This window comes from Mytilus californianus, unplaced genomic scaffold (genome assembly GCF_021869535.1).
Source record: "Mytilus californianus isolate M0D057914Y unplaced genomic scaffold, xbMytCali1.0.p SCAF_13, whole genome shotgun sequence".
Classification (NCBI taxonomy): Eukaryota; Metazoa; Mollusca; class Bivalvia; order Mytilida; family Mytilidae; genus Mytilus; species Mytilus californianus.
The window spans coordinates 12005089-12021455 of record NW_026262615.1 but is presented as its reverse complement, the minus strand read 5'-3'; the positions used below and the strand labels follow the sequence as shown (position 1 = coordinate 12021455).

Below are 16367 nucleotides of genomic sequence, written 5' to 3'. Positions count from 1 at the left end.
TGGTGTTTTGTTCTCATCTCTTTAGCCAATTATCAATGATTATTGACTTAAGATGTAACCCTATTAGAAGTGTAGCGTTTTAGTTTAGAAAGAGAAGTTGTATTGAAAAATCTGAATTTGGGACACAAGTTTTAGTCAATGTAACTTGAACTTAAAAATGTGTATAATGTTTGCATAATGTCCAATGGCATATATGTCATGCATGTTCAGGTTGACATATGCATGATGTGTATAAGATAGGTAATAAAAGTTGAGAGTGAAAAACTAAACATTATACCATTGTGGTTGGAATAATGGGCTTTCTTGCACGGTCTGTCGTCTGTTCACCTATATTTGTGGGATTTTGTCCAACAAATATTTTCATCACTGTTTTTCCCAAAACTGCTGATAAAGATGAGTTCATATTTAATGAGCTGCTTGAAAGTGATGAACTGTGATGTGTGAAAATTTTTGTATCTGGCACCTGTTTCCTGTTTGCTTATACATTGTATTTCAAAATGTTGAATGTTCTCACATTTTTCATTACTTTTATTAGTAATGCTGATGAACAGAATGACTTCATATTTGGTAAGTGGCTTGACCATGATGAGTGGTGTCTGCCATTTTGGATGTGTCAAAATTTGTAGATACTTCTTGTTTTTAGAGACTTTGAATTGTGAATTTCATATGCTTAGCAAAACAACTGATTTATTCAATCAAAAGTACAGAAATTTTTATATTGATATGATCTTGATATCAACCAAAAACATCTTCTTAAAACATTTTGAAAACATTTTTTAGGCAGTCTCACTTGCAAGAAAACATCCAAAAAACATTTTTATAACATTATTTGATGTTCATGATGTTTTTCAAACGTTCAGAAAATATTTCTAGAAAATATTTTTTAAAAGATTATCAAAATGTTTTATACGCCATTGTTTTTCACATTATCATGATATTTCTTTACAACATTTTAATTATATTATGCAAATATTTTAGAAAATATATTAGAAAACGTTTTAGCGATATATATTCTACCATACATTTAATGTTTTTCTCACATTTTTTTGTGATATTTTCATGACATTAGACACAACATTTTAAAAACATTTTAAAGATGTTTTTGTGTTTGCTGGGTAGTAGTACAGCTTTATAAGTACGTTACATGTATGTTTCTCCTTTCTTTAAAACTTTGTTTTTCATGCTATAAACGATTACATTTCCTCGTTATTTATATTTTATGATTCTTTTCCAAACAGTTCATTATTATTTATTTGTTATTATGGATTTTTCTAGTTCCTTCAGCATACTTTTGTACTTAAGTGTCCCAGTAAGTACTTTGTTGTTGTGATAAAAACATTTCTCCCTGATAAACGTAGTTCTAACTGCATTCCGGTAGTGATTTAAACATGAACCGCTATTGGTTTGTTATGACTTTGTTTTGTTCATTTAACGTCCAGATGGGAATATTTCATGTATATTCAGGGACCGAACAATAAACCGACAAAGTACGTTCTGTCAAGTAAATCGACTGGGATTGAGGTCGGAACATCTGGACTGTCATTGGAAAGAGATGCTATGTTAAACAGGGGCATGTAGGTATTTTACTTTCCAAACAGCTATGTGACCAACGAACTTCTTCCATGGTTTTTAAGGACTTCTTTCACTTAAAAAAGCCAGTCCCGGGGCAATATTGCATTATAATTCCCCATTCCGACCGGACGTGGATGTTTACATGTATTTATACATCCCTCAAAGTCAACGCAGCATTGAAGAAGTCCTGATAGCCATATTTATGTATCCTAGTCAACCCTCGGCGTTTATTTAGCGTGTCAAAAACATCTTTGAAATTTGTTTTTGTCATAACCTTTCTAGAATCGTGCAATTTTTAAGGTGGACATAATTTATAGACACGTATCCCATTTGATTCACTGGCTTGAGTGTCATGATTTTCTTGATAGAAGGTTGATTCTCACAAGGAAGCTCTTAAACAAAGAGTTCCAAGTGGTGAAGTTGAAATCATTCCTTCGAACATTTTACGGACGCCATCACGAGTTGATTGGCCGTTACGGAATATCTCTTTTACAGATGACGACGAATAAGTTCCAATCGTCGTTACCACAATCCCGCTCTCCTTTACCCCGAATGTGAACTACCGAATAAGACTTATAACCGGGTATGTTCTAACATGAGTAAAACGACGATTGGCACATGTAAAGCAGGTTCTGCTCACTCTTCCGGAGCACCTTAGATAACACCCGGTGTATGGCGGAGTTCGTATTGCTTAGTCTTTAGTTTTCTATGTTGTGTTTTGTATACTTTTGTTTGTCTTTTGGTCTTTTGGTCTTTTTTTTTTTTGCCATGGCGTTGTCAGTTTATTCTCGACTTATGAGTTTGAATGTCCCTTTGGTATCTTTTGCCTCTTTTTTATAATTAATACAGCAGCATGTCTCCTCAAATGCATCGATACCGGGTTTTTTTTTCAGATCGCAACTTAGTCAACCATAAACTCTAAAAATCACATTTAAATGCCGGTACATGTGATAGAGTTATATAGGTTATATGGAGTGTATGGTTATAATATAAAATAAAAACTCAACAAAGCAATATTAGTTTCAATATTGAAAGAAAAAAATAACATTTAACGAAATTTCAGAAAGGCATAGTGCTGCTTCGCTGCAAAAGTGTTGGAAATTTGCCAACTGATCTTTATATATGCTTCGAGTTGGTAATTTTAATTTCTTTTCTATCTCATTAAACAAAGCTTTGAATAAATATTTAGGAACTTCAGAAACTCCACGTATTACAATGTGCAATAGTTATAAACGAATCGCCTTTGATATCAATCTGTGTTGGGTCATTAAATAGTAACTTTAACTGAATTTCACGATCATAATTGATATTTCACCGGCTTTATTCTATAAAATAAATCGGGGAAGAGAGTTGGATCGCAACAAAGCATGCAGCTTTTACACATAAGAAAAGGTTAAATCTAGATGTGTAAAGAATGATGGATGCTTTACAGCTGCAGTATCATGATTGTACACACAAAATGAAATGTAATCACTTTAACTTATAATTAAGGATGTTCGCTGTTGTTGATTTTGACTTCTAGTCATATTATTCGAAATCTTCTGTTTTTATTCATAAATGCCATAAAACATTTAGACGGTTAACCACTACTTTTCTTTTCATAATTTCATTAAATATAGTTTAAAATATCATTTTTTGAATCTTATAAAATCCGTATTATCTTTTCATAGTTTTAAAAAGAAAGAAGGTGCCAATGTTAAAAGTAAGAAAAATCTAGAGAGAATCATTTCCCGATAAAATTTACATCTCAAAAATAAAAACACAGAACTTTCATCTTTTTTTTGGTTTTTTTTTGCTTTTTATATTTCCTTTGTTCATATTATATCAATTTATAACAGTCTTTGCAAAAGAGTGCTATTTAGAAACAGAGTCACAAACATCCTTAATTAGATATAAGAAGATGTGGTATGAGTGCCAATGAGACAACTCTCCGTCCAAGTCAAAATTCATGACGTTTAGTTTTTATTCCTTTCCATTCTTAAGGCAATGAAAATCTCTTCTTGAATACTAAGTAGTGACGTTTCTATTTTAAATTGTCAAACAATAAAGTGATCTGAAAGTCCAATTGTGTCGACGTTTGTTTACATTAAATATCAACAACTATAACTTATGCGTAGACATTGTGTTTCATAGATATAAGAAGATGTGGTATGAGTGCCAATGAGACAACCATCATTCCAAGTCAAAATTTATAAAATTAAACCATTATAGGTCAAAGTACGGTCTACAACACGGAGCCTTGGCTCACACCGAACAGTAAGCTATAAAGGGCCCCAAAAATGACTAGTGTAAAACCATTCAAACGGGAAAACCAACGGTCTAATCTATATAAAAAAAACGAGAAACGAGAAACACTTATGAACCACATCAACAAACGACAACTACTGAACATCAGATCCAGATGAATAAAGATCGTAGTACTTTATGTAAATAACACATAATTGAGAGGGTGATAGAGTAAATTGTCTTCATCGTAATAACCAATCAAAATCTGAAATTTTGACATGAAGTATAATAATATGTTTTGTCTACCGTTGTTTCTCTTTTCATCGTCCCCCTTGTTTTTGAATGGCATTGTCAGGTTTTTACGACTTTTTGCACCTACAGTACCATGACTGTACAAAATGTAATGTAATTATATTTCAAAACTTTATTTAAATTGAATTAAGATTTGATAAAAAATTGAATTCAAGTATATTTAGTATTTACATTTAACATTATTTTTATTTTTAAGATTCACAGTTGTCTACTAGGATTTTAATTTGAGTCAGCTTACCTTCGAAAGAGTCTTTTGTCATTTTTTGTGATACTTTTGATTTTGACAAACAGTTAATTTTTTTGGGAAATCGGTTGCTTTACAACGAGGCAGCCTCCGTTTACAGGGTTATGCGCAAAAAAAATGTATCCACGAGTTTATTAACTAAATTTCTTTTTTTTTTTATGTTCTTACTGTTATTGACGAATTCTTCCTCATATCAAATAACTTTAAAGAAGTAAATAATTAGCTATGCCTGGATATATCTTAATAGTATCCTTGGAGAATAGCAATAGACTACATTTGTTAGTAAACGAAAATAAATAGAGTTTGCACAAACATGGGCAATTTTGTGTTTATGTGATCGTGTCAATTCACAGTACCTTCTTTTGTAAAATTTGATGTGCATTTCTTAATGTGCATTTATCCGGAACGTGAAAGTGTGTGAGAATTTGATTCTTTGTAGTGTCTGTAAGGACAAAATTGATTGGTTCACAGAGCTCCAGATAAGAATTCACAAATTGGGGTTTTTACCCACCATTTTTTTTTTATGTAATTGGGTGATAAAGTTTTTAAATTGCATTATCAATTCCAATTCACCCCTCAAGCAAATATCAAATTGGGTTTTTCACCACCAAGCTCCTTAATGTATTGGTTTTTTTCATCAACACAATATTGAATGTTTAGGCATGTTATAATCACATTATATCAACCCCATGCAGATGTTTTTCCATCTTAAATGTGTTTCTTTCTTTGTATATATGCTAGCTGTTTTATTTAGTTTATTCACTGACGAGCAATTGTACGTTTAATTTGTGTCCGATTTTAAACGTTCTGCCAGTTTTGTATTTTCTCACAACTTATATAAACTGCAGCTGGTGTCACTAGTTGGACAGTTACTATAATTACCTTTCTAGATCCCATATGATCACCCTACAGTTTAGTTGGGGTAGGCGTGGCTAAGTGTTTAGATTTTTATGTAATATATGTGAAATTTAGGTGCTGTAAGAAAGTTTATTCAGTCCTTTCACCTATTTGCCAGATCTACTTTTTAATAAAAATAATAAGTAGTTCCCAGATTTAAGATATACCCCAAAACCTTGACCAGGTTTATAGGTTTAATGACGGAGACCACATTCAACTTAAATTTACAGAGTTAAATTTACAAATAATTCTGCAACATCAAATAAATAAATGACAATGTTAAACTGCACTTGCCAATAAGACAACTATCATAAGCATACAGAGCAATATTAAAGACCAAAACAAAGAAAGTGTCAAGATGCATTGACGTAAAAAACGGATATGTGTATTCACTCATCAACTAAAATGAAAAAAATAATATATAAACTAAAATTATACTTGAATGTTTTTGTTTAATTTAATTTACATAAATCTGGGTTAAGTTGTCCCAGCTGATTAGAACTTTTGGTTTCTGATGCTTTCCAACTACATATATCATGTCATAATTGATTTGGCCTTTCACTTTTTCCAACTGATTTCGTTCTTGACAAAACCCCGTGTTTATCGTTCTAGCAATGTTCTCGTTAAGGTACGCAAACGGGTCTTGTTATCATCATACTAACTTTCCCTAAAGTATCAAAAAGAAGCTGAAAACATGCTTCTATTCAATATTTTTATCGGATATTTACTTTCGTTTTAATTCATTGTATGTTATGATAAATCCCGAGCAATTCGAAAAAAAATATGACAACAAGACAAATGCTAATTGGATAAACGCCGAGAAGATCGAAATGTTTTCATAAACACGTGTACTTTTTGAGCAACGGAAAATTCCAACGGACCCATTTCGGCTACATGTTTTTGTACTTGATGCAGGGCTCTATTTTTAGAACGAAAGGACATTTCCAATTATAAATATTATAAAAATAGATTTACACGACGACTGTAATCAGATAAGGGTAAATAACGCAAACGATAGCGAATAAAAGTGTTAAGAACTCATGGTTTTGGCATATAATTGGGTTTTCCTTTGAATGAATTGGGTTTTTGAACCCTGCAATGGGCAATTGCATTGGGTTTTTAATTATTTGTATTGCGTGATCACGCAAATACGCAGCTTATCTGGAGCTCTGCGGTTCACTAAGAAGGCTTGAATTGCAGGCTAGGGCGAGTTTGATTCAGTGTTCTGGAACGCTTAAAATGTCAGTACGGGCAAATTTGATTCATCTATCAAGAACGCTTCAAGTGTGTGGAAGGGGAGTTTCATTTATTTATCCAGAACACTTAAAGTCTTTGTGTGGATGAATTTAGCTCATTCACAAAGAACGCTTAAAGTGACTGTAAAGGAAAACTTGATTCATTAACCAGGAACACTTAAATCTACTGTAAAGGTAAACTTGATTCATTCACCAGTATTACTTAAACTAGCTGTAAAGGTAAACTTGATTCATTCACCAGGAACACTTAAATCTACTGTAAAGGTAAACTTGATTCATTCACCAGTATTACTTAAATTAGCTGTAAAGGTAAACTTGATTCATTCACCAAGAACACTTAAATTAGCTGTAAAGGTAAACTTGATTCATTCACCAGTATTAATTAAATTAGCTGTAAAGGTAAACTTTATTCATTCACCAGGAACACTTGAATTAGCTGTAAAGGTAAACTTGATTCATTCACCAGTATTACTTAAATTAGCTGTAGAATAAACTTGATTCATTCACCAGGAACACTTGAATTAGCTGTAAAGGTAAATTTGATTCATTCACAGGAACACTTAAATTAGCTGTAAAGGTAAATTTGATTCATTCACCAGGAACACTTAAATTAAACGTTAGGCCATTCTTGATTCCTTCATCAAGAAAGGTTGAAGTGTCTGAGAGAATGACTGATTCATTTATCAAGAACGCTTGAAGTGTCTCTTGAAGCGAATTTCATTCGTTCAGCTTGAACGCTTAAAGTGTCTGTTTGGGCGGATTTGGTACATTCTTCAAGAACGCTTTAATTGGCTGTTAGGGCGAATATGTTTCTTTCTCCAAGAACATTTAAGGTGTTTGTAAGATCGATTTGAATATTTCATCGCGAGAAATGTTAAAGTTTAGTTAAAGGCGATTCTGATAAATTCATAAAAAAGACATGCAGTGTTTGTGGGTTTATTCATTAAGAACGCTTATTGTCTGTAAGGACGAATTTATACAATTTTCATACAATTCAAGTAGTCTTGTTGTCAATTTCAAATGAAAGTAAAACGAAACTAACCGCACTTCATGTATTTGCAATGCATACAATGAAATACTAGTAATGCAACAAATTAGGAAAATTGTAAGTTTTCAGATGACTTTCAACTTACAAGAAATTATAAATTAACAAAACAAGTACCTGAAAATTGACACCATCAAGCAAGTATTATCAAGAAGTTGAAAATGTCATGTTTACTATAGAGATCAATATAGAAAAAAATATCTTCAATAACAAATTGCGCAGTATACTATTTCAAGTTCAATGCTTTTCTGTACTCGTCAGCATTTGTCGTATTTGTTATTTTCAAAAAATAAACGATAAACATATCCTTATATCAATTTACAAGCCATGCCCAATTAACTATTCATAAAATTCAGTTTGTTCTTATCAGAATGGTTCGTGTATTTTAACAAAATGTAATTATATCAACCCACGTCTAGCAATTAAGTGGGGAGTGCTCAGATGGATAGCTGCCAAAAAAGTAAACATTGAAGTTTCTGCTTACTGTTTTTTTTTCTGAAAATTTTATCTATCATTAATCGTTCGTGTTCTTTGTGAATGAATATTTACTTAATATAACTGGAAGGGAACCAACTATAATCACATCAATTACATTAATATTTTATCCGGTTAAACTGTTCTCCGCAAATTTGTATAACGTTTAAAATATATGTTTACAAATTCAAACCGTTTTTCATTCGGTATATGATGAATAAGTAAAATTTAATCATACTTGCAAAACAAATACTTTCCTCCGAAGTGCGTTCCCTTAATGAGTAGGTGAATATTCAGGAAGCCCATCCAAAAACAAAAGTACATTCATTTTAAATATTCAGTGAAGTAACCGTATGAATTTTGTTATATCAATTTTATTCGATTTAATATGTCGACATTACAGTATCCATATTAAAACCAAGATCACTGCGGCAACTTGGTTCCGACTTAAACAATATTTCACCAGTAAAATGTTACCGCAATAGTATTCTTCTGTAAGTGCATTGCATACTATGATATCTCCGAAGTAAGATTCCCCAATGGATGACTGGGGAATAGAAATATGGCCACTTTGGTCTTCTTTTGACCGGCAGTAAAACGCTCGCCGAAGTGGGGTGGCCGTTTGGCTGTGCTGGATGTACAAGTACGCTGCAACGTCCGATCAAAATGGGGACGTTAAATCCAATGTCTAGTATAAAGAAAGAGCCACGCTCGCTGCACGATAAGAACCCTGGCAAAATTGCTGTCCCTATCCAATAAACCCTCATTTTCTAGTGGCAGTCCAAATTTCCCCGACCTTCATCCCTGACGGCCTCTATTACAGGACCTACCTATTGTATTTATTGTTACTGAACATTCATGAAATATTTGCCACTGAATGTAAAGCAACTAACAATCAATAGAAGTGAGATTTACCAAAGATTTGAAAGGAAAACTGTTATAAAAGTTGATGTTTTTGTGTTGTAGGGTAGCTGTCTCATTAAGGTATACAATTTGCCTCCAAATCTCCTTTTATTTACATTAACTTTGTGCACGCCTAAACATATGTATATGTTAATACGTTGTTGGTGCGCATGATCATGAGAAAGAGACAAGGCAGGGTGTGTGTGAGCAGGATTTTATACACAACTAAAGCCTGCATCTTGTTGGGCAGAATATTAACTTTTATTCTGTCTTCGGCAAGATTATTAATATTCAGTTGTTGTTGGGCAGAATATTAACTTTTATTCTGTCTTAGGCAAGATTATTAATATTCAGTTGTTGTTGGGCAGAATATTAACTTTTATTCTGTCTTAGGCAAGATTATTAATATTCAGTTGTTGTTGGGCAGAATATTAACTTTTATTCTGTCTTAGGCAAGATTATTAATATTCAGTTCTTGTTGGGCAGAATATAAACTTTTATTCTGTCTTAGGCAAGATTATTAATATTCAGTTCTTGTCAGGTCAGCATTTTAACTCATAACGAAAATCCTCCTGTCCCCCTCCCAAGAAAATCAAATGACCCTTACTGTATCAGATCATTCATATATAAACATCTTAAAATCTAACTTAACGCTACTTAACCGAGAAAGCAGATTTCCCTAATAGAAAAAAGTGAACAAAATGGAAAACGTTCAAACCTTACTGACTGTAACATAAACCAGCTCAATCGATTTTATTACCGTTTATAAGTAGGTCTTCTCTGTTCAGTTTCTATTATACAGCTGATCAATAGAGTGTTTTGTCACATAAAGTACTACTTAATTAAAGTTTCCTTTACAGTGTCAATAGATTCAACCCACGTACTTTTATCAACAAGGAAGATTTAGGTTATAAACGAGGCTCAAAATGGTATAACTGTATAAAAACGAGGAAGACTTTAAAATGGAAACAAAATGTGATATAAGCAAAATTATAGAAAGTACATTTGTTAAAATAAAAATGTGTGAATATGTGGGGTATCCACATTCATGATACTGTAACCTGACACTTATAAGGGGACGATCCTTTTAAATTCGTGAGGGGGGAGGAAGGGAGTTGGTGAAGCAGGACGATTGATAATTTATTTTACCTGCTGCTATGCAGTATAATTTTTTTTCCGCGGCAAACATTAATTTTCACAAATTTGATTTCTGTATTTTGTGTTGCGAAATATTCATTTCATCCTGTCTTATTCAAACTTATTTATATTGAGTCCTTACCAGACCAAGTTATTCATGTTCAAAATCCTCCTGCCCCCTATCCCCTCTCCCCCCCCCCCCCCCCCCCCGAAAATCTAATGGTCGTTCCCTTTCCGAAATTCATCTAGAGATCAACTCTCCACAGATGCCTGTAAGATATGTCAAGGCAAGCTCTAAATATCCCGTCGCGAGATAAAATGACTAAATCATTCAGATATTCGCGGCAGATTTAGGATATGGTGTAGAGGATGTACTACCTCCCCCCCCCCTCTTTGATCGCTAAAAAATATTAAAAGTCTCATGTTTCTCACGATTCATTATGAATTTTAAGAATGAAAGCGCCCAAAAAGTTTCTCCTCGCTCCGCATTATTTCTTACGTTTCCAGGAATAACGCCCCCCCCCCCCCCTTTTATAAAAATTGCTGTATCCGCCCCTGGGTATACTCGGGGCGATGACTGACGAGGTTCTTAAATATGTGGATAGTCTGGGCATATATTTCATACAAATTTAAAAATGGTCATAAAACATTAATTGGATATTAGTCCTGGTCTTGTTCACAAGAATGACAACATTTGTATCGGAGATATGTCGGTCCTATTTGAAACTTGACTTTAAACATCCATCAGTTTATTTTATATATAGAGTAACTAGATCTAGCGTTTTAAACAATTATCATCCGATGGAAAACTACTTCAGTTTATACACTTGAAAAATTGTCCTACTTTTAAAATAGGTTCCCATCCGGAACCTAAGCCACTTTAATATGCAAGCAGGCCTTGTTTATTATTTACAAAATGTATTGGGTTACGTTCCATTTAATAAGAGTTGCCTTGAATTTGATATGTTTTGACTGCACTGATAGGTCTATTAAACGGGTAATTTGCATATGCTTGTATGATGAATCAGAGCATCCGGGTGCAACAAGAGATAATATATATATACAGAGGGGTGTGGATTGGGGTCCTTCATTTCTGTTTTCTTTAATTTTTTATGGCCATTTTTCTATATTTTTTTAATAAATTTTGCTTGTTATTCTCTATTCTTTATATTTTGGCGCCCCATTATTTTCTTTTCTTATTTTTTTTATTTGTTACTGTTTTAGTCCTTTATTCGGCACATTTTGCCGCTTGCCCATTATTCATTATTCTATAAACCCCATCCAGACCCTCATAATAGAATAATTGACTTCATTCTTGGAGATAATTTCTACTGTCAAACATTATCTTTTCAAGCATTTGATTAATTGATTGCTTGACTGTTGGTGTTTTACATCCAAGCAGCACAGAGTTTTTACCGCGGCTTACAATATATGAATAGGATACAAGAAAAGAAATGAAAGTGGAAAAAGGGGGTGGATAGTAGATAAGATGTTACACATATGGGAACAAGATAACTTGTTTGGGTCTGAGACTGTAGCCTCATCACCGGTACCACATGAGAAGCTCAGCTTAATTAGTACTAGTGGTTGCCCGCTTTTCGTCCCAGGAGCGTGGTACTCGATCTCCTTACATGGGCCAATCCTTGCCATGCATTCCGTAGAATGGCTTGCTTATATGAAGCCTTTTACATACCTCTGGACGCCATATGCTCAACTCTAATCAACTGTCACAGGCAAAGTTGATATTCAATGGTTAAGCTTTTTTGTTTGTGTTTTGTTTTTTGCCCTCAAAAGATTTTTTTTTATGTTTCGCTTACAAAACTTTGGGTTTGAAGGTAATATACTTGTTGTGCGCAAGGTGATGATTTTATAATACGTTTTCTAACCAAGAAGAAATATATTTTGTATTTTTATTGTTTTAAGTCATTTTTCAAACTGTAGAATCGACCCATCTGCACACCGTCGATTTTGCTGGGTTTTTTGTGTTATTTACTAGCAAGGTTTGACCGGGGGGATGTAAATTTGTAGTGGTTATGAAAGTATTATACACGTATTAAAAAGTTCGTGAATGTCGGTGGCAAGAGGCGTTAGGTATAGAATTAATGACAGAAATGATAACAAGATACCGAGAGGCAATCATGACAGTACCTCGAAGAAAGGAAGAAATCACAACCAAAAAGGTAAAAAGACGAGTATAAAAAAAAAATTCCACAAAAAACTCAAGATTAGTCAACACAAACATGACAAACGCCACAGTAAAAAGGAAAAGTAAACCAAGGTGCTTTACTAGAAATCGACGTAACCATCAACTTTCATGATTTTCCGTTTTAATTTTTCAAGTAGCACAACTCACAAGGTTTCGTAATTTCTGTAATTAGAGGCAACACGGGCAACAAAACAACATGGACTGATTTAACCTACAGGAATAAAGTTACACAGGAAACATGTAACTAAACTTGGCTAGAGACAAAATTGGTGTGAGGAACTAATATACCTTACTATGCAGCCAGGATTTTGCTCATTGTTGAAGGTTGTATGGTGACCTTTAGTTCTTAACTTCTATGGCATTTTGGTCTCTAGTGAACAGTTGTCTCATTTGCAATCATACCCACGTCCACTTATTTTTATATACTGTTCCAATATTTGTACATAACTGTCACCTTTGTTTACTTTTTTTTTCATTTTCAAAATAAAAACAAATAAAAGAACACAATTTTATAGAATTTCATGATTTATTTGATGAAGTTTCTATCATGAACTGATTCTATGTAATTACATGTAATTTATACACTAAATGCACCGTCACATAAAATCTACACGACGATTGCAATAATTTTCAACATGTAGTTTGTACTTTACATATATTACATATTATTATATATAAAGTTATGATTCGATTGTCACAGCTGGTTCAGTTTTCTATCTTACAGAGTTGGTTGGGAAATATTCTTTCTCCTATATCTCTATGTATACTATCATGGCAAGGCGAACTTGCATTTCGATTTTAGACCTTCAGTTGTAATTAAAGTCTAAATGTCGGTTTTAATATGACATTGTCGTATTTACAAAACCGGTTTAACCACTAAAAGCGGTAGTATTCGTGAACCGACAGAAAGTCCACTGTTTAAATTCATGTGAGATTCAAATCTACAGGATTGATATTTTGCAGGTTGTCTTCTTCTGAAATGTCTGCAAGTTCATCTGATCCATATTCTGATGAATTCTCCATGTCACATGACACTTCCGCGAGATCCCGATAGAAGATTATGGAACCAATTAGTTTCCCACTCTGTAATCGTCCACCAACGGGCAAAAATCCTACTTGGGTAAAACCACCAATTTTCTGCAAGATTTTCAACATTCCTGTATTGTTGGAAAATGTGTCAACGTACATTCCCACGTATCCTAGTTGCTGGGAAAATTGAATTGCTTTATTCATCGCAAATTCTCCTAACCTCTGACCCCTTTCGGTTCGTTTGATTATGATAAACGGATCTACCATGGTTGAAGCACCTCGATAGAATTTACTGTTTGCAAGAATAATTCCTCCAATTAAGTCACAACTTTCTTTGCAGATTATTGCAAAGCAATGACTGTCATGTATTTCTTGTCTAAAGTTTTTCTCATTTACAAATTCGTCTATCCCGAACCCACTTCCGTGTGCTGCAGCGTCTTGTATCATGTCATACGTTTCCGCCAACTGTACATCTGTCATTGCATCTATAATCACGTGACGTCCGGATTCAAGGCTCTCCACCATGGGTAGACTATAGAGTTTCCCTAGGTCTCGTTCTAGCAACATATCCTTTAACTGCAAATATAAATTTAAAAAATGATTACTATGTGCAGAAGAACAATAAAATACGCATTATAATTATATTTGCTACCACATTGAAGGCACACTCGATTATACATAAAATTATCGTCCTAAAGAAATTTGCACACAAGTACTTCAACAACCAACTAAGTGGGCAAGGTTTAATATTTTGACGGCGACGAACGTTAAAAAAAAATAAGATACAACACAATATATAACCATACAAGAAAAGATTCCAACCAGGTTAACCGCAAAAAAATCTAAATGACGCAATAAACATTATAAATATCATAAAGCAATAATATGCTTCAAAACAATTTGAAATTGCACATACTTATAATTATCGAAGTCAAAAGAATCCAAAGAATGTCAGAATACTTCTGTATTACAATACGTCTTGCAAGGATGTATAAATAGTCAATAAATGGAAATCCTTGTATCAAACAAGGAAATTATATGAAATACCGGTTAAAACTGGATACTAGTAATTAAGAAATAATTCGAGCAGCTTTACCCGGTTGGAACTCTGCCAAAAGTAAACAAAAATAAAGTGCATTGCAATTTAAAGCTTTAAATAGATTGTTGTCAATGGAAAAACCTTCAACTATAGAAAATCAGTGGACCAGATAAGATTGATCTAGAAATTTCCAATGGAAACCGTCTATGATGGATTTACCGACTAACATCGATTTGACCTCATTCGGGTTGGTCTTGTTGTGAATCAGAAGTATTTATAACAACCTTGATTCTTGTGACATACATAATTATCGCATATTAGCTAAAAAAAAAATCATCGTTGGCATAATTATGTATTCATAGATATCAAATTCTAAATTAGTGTTTAAATCTCCGAATGCAAAGTTAACATTACGACAACAAATTACGTAACGAAAAACTATCTTATTAAGACGTCTACAAATAAAATAGGAATTGGATTTGGATAGGTTTGCGTTGCTATTGTGACAATAATTAAATTTGTTCCAGATTCGTTATTTCATCAAGTTTGTGTAATTTTATTCGAAATTCACTTTTTATTTTGTTGATAAATTAACTGATTGTCTCCAGTTGCATCAAAATATGTAGAGCCCTTTATGTATACATGTACATTATATCACCCAACAGTCCAGATTATGTTTAAAACATTTATCAGTTAAGTAAGCACAAATCAACCGTACAACCACAAGATACAAAAAATGCTACCTTTACTTGTAACTAATTATTATTAACTGAAATATGAATTAGACGATGACAATGATAAATGATCAATGTTTTATATATGGTATATATATATAAACAATCCTTACCTTTTAACGTTTCAATTCAAATATCCTTAAAATGTTCGTCTGTTTTTCTTAATATTAGAAAACGATGTGTATTGCTTCTATTAAAAGATCCGATTAACTGTAAACAGAAAACATGTGCCTTTATATTTGTGGTAAATTTCCGTTGGACACGAGCCAAATCAATCTTTTAGTTAAGCTCCGCCTCCAAAACTGACAATCAAAGAGCTTATCGTTACGGAAATGAATCAATTACCGACAAGTTATATGGGTTAGGTTGACCGAATTGTCAATGGAAAATACTTATATATGATAATTATATATATGCAGTTATCAGTAGACTATTTTCAAAGTGCAAAACTTGTGATAGTCGGGAACAAGATTAAAACCGGCGGATTTTACAATGAACCACGGCATGTCAATGGCTAAATTAATTTGATTTTGAATCATATCTTCAAATAGAAACAGATCTATAAACCTCATTCAAATCGATAAGCCATAATTATTATGTAAGAGCACTAAAACATATAATAGTGCATTATGTTTCTGAACAAAATAAATGATCATGAATGTGCAATTTTAATGTTTTCATTTTCTTTTAATTCTCGTGGGTCTAACAAAATATAGAACGTATGACACTAACAGATTCGAAAAAGTATAGCAATTTAAAAAATGTTTTTATATTTTAAAATTCATACATGTACAATGTATTGTAGGTCCCTTTTAAAATGGGCAATGGAAAGGTGGACTAGGGACTCTTGATTCACTTATGTTTGTTATAAAATTGTTATATATATTACTCTTTGTATTCTGTTTGTCACAAATTGTGCTGTGTATGCTTAATGACAATGAAGATTATTATTATTTAATCGGAAACTATAATAGTCATACATTTGTACACGTATAATTTTTATGGTTGTTTTTTTTTCTCGGAAATGACGACATATTTTGGTGTGTTGCATTACATTAGAACAAATTCATTCATACACACCTTGAAGTTGTAAAAGTTGTAAAATTCTTGTCCTCACGATATACGTAGTACGGACGTAAAATGTTTTGAAAATCGTGTAATTTGTAGTAAAATCGTCCTGCCTGGTGGTGCTATAATTTAGTCATTTATCTGCGGGGCTCTTTTATGATGTCGTTCAAGGTAATACTACTACCGCAAATTGACAAGATTGAATATATCATTCTTTGCCATAAA

The 16367-nt window shown here is 33.0% G+C and overlaps 1 protein-coding gene across 3 annotated transcripts; it reads right to left on the bottom strand.

Moving 5' to 3' along the window:
- Positions 1–12779: 12779 nt before the first annotated feature.
- Positions 12780–15300, bottom strand: LOC127723181 (uncharacterized). Of its 3 annotated transcripts, none has more exons than XM_052229708.1 (2): positions 15188–15300; positions 12780–13877 (listed from the first exon to the last, which is right to left on the bottom strand). In XM_052229708.1, exon 2 carries the CDS (start codon positions 13866–13868, stop codon positions 13197–13199), a length of 672 nt encoding a protein of 223 aa, XP_052085668.1. In that variant the 5' UTR covers positions 13869–13877; positions 15188–15300; the 3' UTR covers positions 12780–13196. The 3 variants fall into 3 exon arrangements, with proteins under 3 accessions (XP_052085668.1, XP_052085666.1, XP_052085667.1); XM_052229706.1 differs by lacking the exon at positions 15188–15300 and adding an exon at positions 14398–15105; XM_052229707.1 differs by lacking the exon at positions 15188–15300 and adding an exon at positions 14218–14351.
- Positions 15301–16367: the final 1067 nt, after the last annotated feature.